The 10,223-nt window shown below is 42.9% G+C and overlaps 1 protein-coding gene across 1 annotated transcript; it reads right to left on the bottom strand.

Annotated features, from left to right (window-relative positions):
* Positions 1-7,399: 7,399 nt before the first annotated feature.
* Positions 7,400-10,013, bottom strand: LOC139556141 (forkhead box protein A2-like). The gene is made up of 2 exons (XM_071369708.1): positions 9,648-10,013; positions 7,400-8,915 (listed from the first exon to the last, which is right to left on the bottom strand). Exons 1-2 carry the CDS (start codon positions 9,714-9,716, stop codon positions 7,731-7,733), a joined length of 1,254 nt encoding a protein of 417 aa, XP_071225809.1. The 5' UTR covers positions 9,717-10,013; the 3' UTR covers positions 7,400-7,730.
* Positions 10,014-10,223: the final 210 nt, after the last annotated feature.

Below are 10,223 nucleotides of genomic sequence, written 5' to 3'. Positions count from 1 at the left end.
GCACCACCCAGTAGCCTAGCCCACTCACTCACACACTGAGAAAATGCATACCTAAGTGTCTCTCCCTATAAGAAGGGTTACACCATCGGCACACACCCATTCCAGAATTATCAATGGGCCTTTCAAAACGTCATCACACAGACGTACTATAGGCCTGCGTGCCATGAGATATTTTCTGCTACACAACAACATATACGCCGATGAAATTGTTAAGTTGTAGGTCTCTAATGACTCCTTATCACAAAGCCATCCAGACAGTTAATTAAAACAGCCCAAAATGCAATGGGACTAACCAATGTGTGCGTCCTAAATGGCACCCTATTCACTATATAATGTGCTACTTTTGCCCTATGGGCTCAGGTCAAAAGTAGCACACTACTGTATATAGGAAATAGGGTGCCATTTGGAACGCAGACAATGCTGTATAACATTCAATGTTACAGCATCACAGAAGATGCGGAATCAGCTACACAGATATCAGGAAAGCATTTAGCTGGTTTCCCACTTAAATATTGCTCGGACCTTGAAGACATCGCACATCAACCTTTGTATAGGCTACTGTCCAGAAACCATAGGCTACTGTCCAGAAACCATAGGCTACTGTCCAGAAACCATAGGCTACTGTCCAGAAACCAAAGGCTACTGTCCAGAAACCATAGGCTACTGTCCAGAAACCATAGGCTACTGTCCAGAAACCATAGGCTACTGTCCAGAAACCAAAGGCTACTGTCCAGAAACCATAGGCTACTGTCCAGAAACCATAGGCTACTGTCCAGAAACCTATGTGTAGGCAGAAACTATGGAGTGGCTTGTAAAGGGCAAAGGTGTTTTGGACAGAAAAGATGCAGAAACATTAATGGTGCCACCAAAACCTTTTTGTGCCAGACATATCCCAAAACTATTCTAAACCTATCTAGTTCACTCTAGATAAACAGCTGTTTGCCATTCATTGGGACGTACAATGTCACTTTTTTAAGGCAAAAAGAGCTTAAGCGCCTATCTGTTTGCCTTTCAGACCACAGGTCTGGCCACCCAGACTGATCTGGGCTGGGGGGCTTTGGTGGGGATGACAGGGTGGTTAGAGGGGTACTAAACCCACTGTATAAAAGTCCGTTTAGGTCCACAATTATAGTAACCTACCCCTGTAACTAATGACGTAGCTACTATTATGAGAATTCCATTGATGCACCCATGTAGGCTTGTAATGTGTCTGCTACATGAAGGGGCTGGATCATAGGGAATACAATATCATTCACCACACTTGGCACCACCGAAGCATACTATAGCCCATGCTAAACCATGGCACGTGCAAGGCTGATCTAAGCCAATAAAACAATGAGCACAGTTTGTCATGGAGTCAAATGGAGCATAATCAGGGCAGATAGGACAGATGTGGTCACATGACGCTAGAGTTTTGCAGAGAAAAGGCTTTTAAAAGCATAAGACATCTATAGTCTTATCTAACCGATGGGGATGCAAACCGGCCCCAACAAAAGGAGCCTAGGACACCACGCTTGATTCATGGGAAAGCCATCGGCCTGCCTTTGTGGCTGCCCTTCTGCTGTGCAAATAGTCCAAACTGTTCATTGGCCGTCTCCCATTCTCTCTCCCGGCACATTGTTTGTGTCCTTGCATTTCATTTTGACTGGGGAAGATTGCTCTCAGAGCCACTGAGCAAACAGTGGAGAAAGGAGCCTGCCATCTTCCTCTGTTCCCAGGAGAACTAGCATTTTTATTTCAGCTCCAAGCTGTCAAAGGAGCCAAGAGTTTATGTCAGGATGCTGAATGAATTGCTTTAAGCCGGGGGGGCTGGCCACCGCCACTTTTATCAGCAAATGCTCCGTTAAATGTTTCCTACAGATTATTATATGCCTCCGCTCCTCCACTCTATCGTCTAACCACTGCACGGAATATTGAAACATTTACAAATGTTTGGATTAAAAAATGATGCATTAATTTCACAGTTGCCTCCATTGCCCCATAGAGGTTAATTTCACAGTTGCCTCCATTGCCCCAGAGAGGTTAATTTCACAGTTGCCTCCATTTCCCCATAGAGGTTAATTTCACAGTTGCCTCCATTGCCCCATTGAGGTTAATTTCACAGTTGCCTCCATTGCCCCATAGAGGTTAATTTCACAGTTGCCTCCATTGCCCCATTGAGGAATTCTGTCCTGTGCTGAATATGGTATTTCTTGAGTCTGAAGACAGAGTAATTACTAAAGCATCAGACATCTAATAACCTTGCCTTGCCTCGTAGGTAGCGTCCCAAATGGTGCCCTATTTCCTATATTGCCCTATGGGCTCTGGTCAAAAGTAGTGCACTAATTAGGAGAGAGCATTTAGGACGCAACCATGGCCTACGTACATGCATGGGAAAACCCATCGATCCTGTCTGAGGTTCAAAGAAGACCGTGGGTTATTGAGTAACTCACCGTGTCTGTACCCCGACCCACCCTTAACTGACCATTCTCCCAGCCAGGCAGGTCCAATCCTGTCCTCTGCTCTCTCTGCAGTCTTCTAACTGCATCTACAATGATTGCGTCCCAAATGGCACCCTATTCCCTATATAGTGCACTACTTTTGACCAGGGCCCATAGGGCTCTCTGATAGACAGATACTCGTCGATCCAGATATGTGAGAGAGTGTAGCCTATGCTGTAACTTCCTTTTTTCATAAGCGTTCCAGCGGTGATACATTCACATTTTAGACACACTGCATTTACGTTCTTGCTGTGGCTAGAGTCTCACTACTCAAATCGCTAATTTATTTTTTGTTACAAAGTACTACCTCTGAAGATTTAGCAGGCCCCAACATAACATCTCCTCTCTGTTGTCCTCAGCATCTCTGTCTACAGTGTAGATCCAGCCAAGGTCATTATTTTGTGTATTGGCACGGTCTCTTTCACGCCACTCAGCAGGCTTCCCAGTGGGAACATCCATACAGTGGGGAACTGAGCCTGTCTGCAGTGGGGAACACTATAGCAAGATCTCCATGTTAAATCTCCCACTGATGACAGGTCTTTCTGTTGCTAATGGTAAAACAAGCTCCAATCACATTAGATAAATCAGGTTTTGGGTGCTAATTGGCATTACAATGGACCATTCATTTAATCTGTCAGATAATTAAAATGGATCCCTTTAATTGTCAACCTCTGGAACACTGTGTGGGCATCAGGGGAGTTGCCTGCAGAGAGCCTGTGGCCTTTCTTTCTGCCATAGAGCCCAATACACAACCCACGGCTTTGAAAATGATGTCTTTCTTAAAGCACCCACCTATACTATACTTTCCTGTAGTCAGGGGTATGTGCGATAATGATACATGATAATGTGTGAAATGAGAAGGCTATGAAATGCAGTGGAATTGCTAGTTTTCTTGTAGCTTTTTGAAATTTTAGATTATTTTTCACAACCTTACAGTTAATTATAACACTTTCAATATCAGAAATCTATTTTTTATTACATTGCCATCTCAATATACCTCAATGACCTGCGGCTTCATTTATAACCAAAGTGTAACACTACCAGCTGACATTTGTTTTCCCACACTCCTTTGCTAAACCATAAGGTTCCCAGGTTGTTATTGCACACAGGCCTCTTGAGTTGACAGGAGCCCTCTGTCATCAGCTTGCAGTGCAGACCATGCAGACTAGAGATCCCCCTCCTCCCATGATGGATAGATGGATGGATTTATTGATGGATTGACTTTTCCCTCAGTGTGAGAGCCTTGAGGAGGACGTAAAGAGGAGCCAGTGAGGAGGTCAGGGCCGGTTCAGACTGCTGGCAGGACTCTCAGCCCAGTCAATGGGACAGTGTTGACACAGAGCTGTGTGTGAGAGAGGGCTCCGTCCCTCCATCCCCGAGCGTCAACGGCACTGTGCCGACCGCCTATGAAAGGCTCCCCCACGGCAGGAATTTCGCACCAGGCTGCCATAAAAGATCAAGCAATCAACTCTGGCAAGCAGAGTCCTCCTCTGTCACACACATTCTCACCCTATGGACCAAGTGCCTTCCCTTATCCAGCTTCTACTGTCGTGGTTTGGCACTTTTCCGTGATGTCCAAAAGGGGGATATGCTATGTGATAAAAGGCACAGTTGCTCCTAAGATTGTTGTCATTGTGGATGGAACACGGTTCACCCCTTGCAGTCTGATAGGAATCAGGTTAGGTATCACAGACCTAATGGAAAGAGGATGTCCCAAACCTGAGCCCTCCATCTAAAACTCCTCTTGTTTATACAGTACACACAAAAAATACAACTACATGTTTCCAATTTGCCTATTTCTCCCCGGGTAATGGGGGCAGGTTTTGGCGGCAGGTAGCCTATAGTGGTTAGAGCGTTGGGCCAGTAACCAAAATAAGATTTAGGCCTAAAACCAGAGTGGAGTTAAAAGCCACACCCTCCAATAGCTTAAAGCAGTATTAGGCTACAGCTTGTAAAACTGGTATCACAAATCACCTTGGAGACCACTCTACTTGGGTGTTCCAGGACTAGGTCCAGCCAAAATGGCTCATGAGGGCATCATAGTTGGGTACTAGTGCCCTCCATGGAATCAATGGGCAATATACTGTGCCAATGGGTACAATGTGAAGCTAACATTTTCGAGCATCTAAATGGGATTAGATTAAATTCAAAATAAAAGTATTATCCTTAATAAAAAATAAAATACTAAAATCATGATTTTTATTCGTTGAGCAAGATGCAAAATAGGCAGGCTATTGTGAACGTTATGGACGTAGTTTATTTAATCTCGAAGACCAGTTATGTCTTGTTCTGACCATTTTCAAACCGTCGAAGGGCTATATTGCAGCTAGTCCGTTATTTGAACCGAGGCTCTGAGATTAAGTTTGTGAGCATACACTAATTTAATGTTTAGAAGGCTAATTGACAAATCCAGGACCTGCATTACCAGTGGAATTGGAGTGAATCAATTATTTAAAGACCGAAGCTGTCTGCCAGTGTCAGGTACTGATCACAGCTCATGCTGAAGATGAACTCTACCAGAGAAACCATGCCGGATAGCAGAGGGGTCACCTCCATCAATACACCTAAAACGTGTCCCTGCATTGGTTATTTCTAGACTGCTTTAAACAAACATTTGCCTATAACGATAATGCAATTTATAACAGAAAATAATAATAATGAAGTATTAATATTATTAATAATATTATCGTTATTAATATTATTATTGTATATATTTTTTTTTTTATCATTATCAATATTGTGTCTATATAAACATTGCTTATAGGCCTACACATAATGTTCATATTTCACTTACGGTATAAATTTATATTCGAAGAAAAACGAATATTAATTCAACACTAGAAAGAAATTTCAATCTGGCAAGTAATTGCCGATAAAGCACAATGCACTCTCATACCAAAATGCATCAATCAGAGATGCTCTCCATCCCTTTTCAAGAGATACATTTTCTTCTCCATGCAAAACTATCCCCTGAACGAATCAACATTTAATGAAAATAAAAACAAAAATCTATCCACAGAAAGACCACGGGCATGAACAAGGCTCAAGAGAAATTGTCCATTGACATTTTTGAATGCCTACTTCTGGATAGGTTTGTTGCCGTTGGACATTGAAAGCGACGAGATCTTGGAAGGCAGCAAACTGCTTCGGAGGACTGAAGTCATCGCAGCATTTATTTGAAAGCTATCTCTGTCAGTTTATTTAGCCACAACGAAAGATGTCACTAGCTTGCTAGTTTAGAATAAAACAATATTGTTTTAAACTGATGATATCGATTTGTTTAATAAACTTTGCATAAGAGAGACATTTGAAATATTTGTGTAAATGTAGCTATCGACACTAATAGGCATATAGCCTAATGTAAAGATTGCAAATGTGACTTTGAGGCGTTTACTGTAAATGTATGTTGTTTGCAGGTTCTTATCCGACGCATTTTGCACCGATCAATGATGATCATGAGTCGGTCACATTAGGGCAGTGCGACCCAATTCCGGTTCTGGACGGCCTAAACTCGAAATACTTCTGTTTTTTGTTTCTACCTTGGTAGTGAATTGCACTCAACTGGTGTCCCAGGTCAGAATCAGTCCCTTATTAGAAGAAGAGGATGAAAACCAGAAGTGTTTCGGCCCCGACAGGGGCGGAAATTGGGCAGCCCTGCATTAGGGGATACTGTTGGTAAAATGTGGCAAAATGTGGATGAGATTATAGTCCTTTTCACACATAGGGCTTCACTTTATTTTTTTGGGGGGGAGTAAATGTTTTTAAATAAAAGGTTAATACGCGTTAGTTCGTTCTTTGTGAACATGGCTTATGTTCACGTTTTCTCGGTGAAAGCAACACGGGCTGCCATTCCATCCCGAAGTTGTTGATGTAATCAGAACGGGCTCTGACATGGGTTCAGTTTATCAGTTAGGATCAGTGGTGAGTCACACGTTAAGTGGTTTAAGAGCAACACAGTGTCAGGGGCTCCATGTGGGACTAACATCACCAGCACTTTCATTGTGTACTGTTCTTTCTCCCTCCCGTGCACTTGTCTATTTTACAGGAGCTATTGTGCGATAATGGCACAAATGTCATGCATCATATGCAAATGATGTTGGTGCTCGGTGGGGTTCAGGGAAGGACAGGTGTCGGACATATAACGGGAAGTCATTCGAGAATTGTCATGGTTGTCCGTTCATGTCATATTAATAATAGGCTAAATAATAAATAATGTGGTTAAGTTACGTTTAATAATATGAATAATGCATTATTATACATTCTTTTTGGTGTGGTGCTTTTCGTTTCGTTTCTTGGCGAAAATAAAAAACCTTTTTCCTAAATGTGGGCAATTGGATAGGCTATAGTGGTGCACTATTGAATAGTATTTAATATTATATATCAGGGATGGGCAATTCCAGTCCTCGGGGCCCGGAGTGGTGTCACGCCTTTGCCCCATCCATAGCAAACACAGCTGATCAAACTAATTGCATTCTAAAGTGAAGATCATGTAGTTGATTGTTGGAGTCAGGTGTGTTAGCTGGGACTGGGGAAAAACTGTGACACCAATCAGACCCCCGAGTTTCCCATCCCTGGTATATATAGGGTTATATGTAGTGGTGTGTGTGTGTGTGTGTGTGTGTGTGTGTGTGTGTGTGTGTGTGTGTGTGTGTGTGTGTGTGTGTGTGTGTGTGTGTGTGTGTGTGTGTGTGTGTGTGTGTGTGTGTGTGTGTGTACACACGTAGGCCTATAAATACAGAACCCTTACTTTACTCATTGATGGTGCTTATCTTTCATTGTTTTATATTTGCCATAATTGCTAGCCTTTCTTAAATAAAGATGCTCGATGTTTTTAACATTTTGAATCATGCAGTTAGCCTATTGAATAATTAGCCTGTATTCTTATGTTTCCTTATAGTAATGCACACATAAAGGTCATATAAAAAAACATCAAATAATACTTTAATATAGATTTTCAGCAGCTACATGAATACACATGAACAACGTATAAGTTATAAGGGATACACAAACGATATTGGCATAGAGAATGTCTCACAATTTGTAACACAGTTACGCCTTCAAATTCATGTAAAAATGGCTGTATGAAATCATTTCTTCCCATATCAACATAATTTGAACGAATTTGACAATGAGACAGTCCCTTCCATGTCCAATGTCCATAAAATGTGACGCATAAAAACAAAACAACTACCAATTTACAAATGTACAAATTGTAATTGCTAGAAAAAGTTAATTGAATGCTGATAAAAATCAAGAAGAGTTCATGATTGGCCTCGAATACACACCTTGGTAGTAAGAAGTGTCTGTGGGTGTCGAAGCAACATCTAAGCCCGTTTTAGTCGACATTGAGCCCATGGACAGTGCCCCTGTCATCGGTGAACCATAGCCGTGATACTGCATCATCTGTTCATACGTTTTTAGGTCCATTTTGTGGTGATGCTGCTGCTGCTCCGACGACATTAGATTGTTGATGGAGAAAGGGTGGTTGAATGAATAGTGGTGCTCGGGCTTCAGGTGCGCTTCGTGCACGAGCACCGAGTGATGTTGAGACGGAAGATGGTGTGTCTGTGGGACAGGAGTGGGCACGTGCTCGGCGGGGCTCATTACCTGCTGCCGGGGTTTCGGGTCAGATACGGGCCGTTTGACGTCTTTAACGGACAGGGTATGATGGGGTGATTCGTTACCGTTACAGCTCTCTGGGCTGCTGTTAGGGCCTCCCTCGGAAGTTTTCCTCCCGGTTTCCCTGCGGAGGTCTTTCTCGCACCTGAACCGCTTTTGCCTTCGGAGATAGCAGCCGTTCTCAAACATATTCCCTGAGTCCGGGTGAAGAGTCCAGAAAGATCCTTTGCCTGGTTTATCCGGGGACCTGGGCACTTTGAGGAAGCAGTCGTTGAAAGATAGAGAGTGGCGGATAGAGTTTTGCCAGCGCTGCTGGTTCTGTCTGTAGAAGGGGAAGAGGTCCTGGATCCACTGGTATAGCTCATTCAACGTCAGCATCTTTGTGGTAGACTGCTGTAAGGCCATGGTGATGAGAGAAATGTAGGAATATGGGGGCTTGGCGTGCGTATAGCTTCTCCTGTATGTTTTGGGGTCCCTTGACCTTATGTTGGACTGTCCATACATGGGGCTCATAACGCTCATATTGCTATAGGAGGTCAGGGCATTCATCGATGGAGACTGGGTGCTTATGGGGCTCATATTCGGATTCAGCGTCGCGCTCATGCCCGCCATCCCTGCTCCCATACCGTGCATGGCCCCGGAGCCCGGTGACATCCCGGCCATGGAGTGGTTCACACCCGTGTTGACGTATGACATGTTCATGGGGCTGCCTGTCATGTTGCTGGTTGAAGTCATTCCAGGCATGCTCATATAGCTGCTCATCGAGTTCATTCCCAGCCCGGTGTGTTGTGTCATGTTTCCAACTGAGGTGTAGCACTGAAAAGAGTGCACGAGGTCAATAATAGCTTTAACAATGTGAAATAAAGACTTCTAGTAAAATGACAACGAAATAATTAGGCCTACGTAAATTAGTTGTCATTTAGATAAACATGTATTTTTTAGTCGGTTAAATATCAAATTTTAGTCTATAAATTCTAACGTCACAATTACGTTCAAACAGGGAAGTGCATATACATCCTAAAGAATATTGTAAATATTTTTTTATATTTTTTATTCCAAGTCTGATTACACGGCAAAACGAAAACGATTGAAAAGGGAAGGAATGGATCAACGAATAGCCCAGTGAGGCGAACTGGTCACGGTGTTCTCCGTAATAATTCGATAGTCAAAATAGAAATGTGCCTATAGGCTTGAATAATTAGAAATACATTTCAGATTCAATTCGATTTTCAGAATATTAAATAGCCTATTCAGGTCATATATTTCGTAAATGTCCTTTCCATTCTCCCTAGAAATTGGTCAGGATATCGAAAAAGACCCACTGGGCACACACTGGTTGAATCAACGTTTTTTTAAACATTTAAATGATATTAGGCTACGTTGAATCAACTTGGAATAGACGTTGCATTGACGTCTGTGCCCAACCGGGGAGAGATCCGGGAGGATTTGTAGGTGCCTCAAGTCAATATTTGATCACAAAGTTAATATTATCTCAAGGCTAGTATTGAGTTGTATAGACAGCAAAATACATATATAAACTCTACCCACCTCGGGCTCTCCGTAGTAAGCACTCCAGTCTGAATGCTCGTGTCCTTCCATTTTAACAGCGCTTAGCATTGTGGACAGTCCAAAACAAATTTCCCTCAAAAGCCTCAGTCTCAGCAGAAAATGAAGTGAAAAACGGCCCTAAAACCGATTTGGGACCACAGGCTACCCAGGTCGTTTAGTCTGCTTGCTGCCTAGTGACTGGTTCATGGGTATCTTTCTGCCCTGAGTGCCTTCAGACACTGTAAAGCGACTGACGATGACAGGAGTTAATGACGTTGGCTCCTCGCCTTGCTGTGGTATAGCAGCACTGCGTTTCGCTGAGCGCTCAACCCTCCAATCCTTACTCCTTCAGTGCCCTATTTGAATAATCTGCTCACACCTAGACACGAGCCTCATCCGTTGACCGTCGATTGAAGCTTACACCTGCGCTGGCTGAAAAGGCCAGACCCATTTAAAAGGATCCAATACATCAAATGTGATTGTTTTCCTCCAGAAAAAAACGACAAGGAATTTAGAATTATAAGAGGGCTTTATATTAAGGGCTTTATATATATTATATTAAGGGCTTTATATTAA

Source organism: Salvelinus alpinus, chromosome 27, assembly GCF_045679555.1.
Source record: "Salvelinus alpinus chromosome 27, SLU_Salpinus.1, whole genome shotgun sequence".
NCBI classification, from domain to species: Eukaryota; Metazoa; Chordata; class Actinopteri; order Salmoniformes; family Salmonidae; genus Salvelinus; species Salvelinus alpinus.
This window is presented reverse-complemented; position numbering and strand designations above follow the sequence as displayed.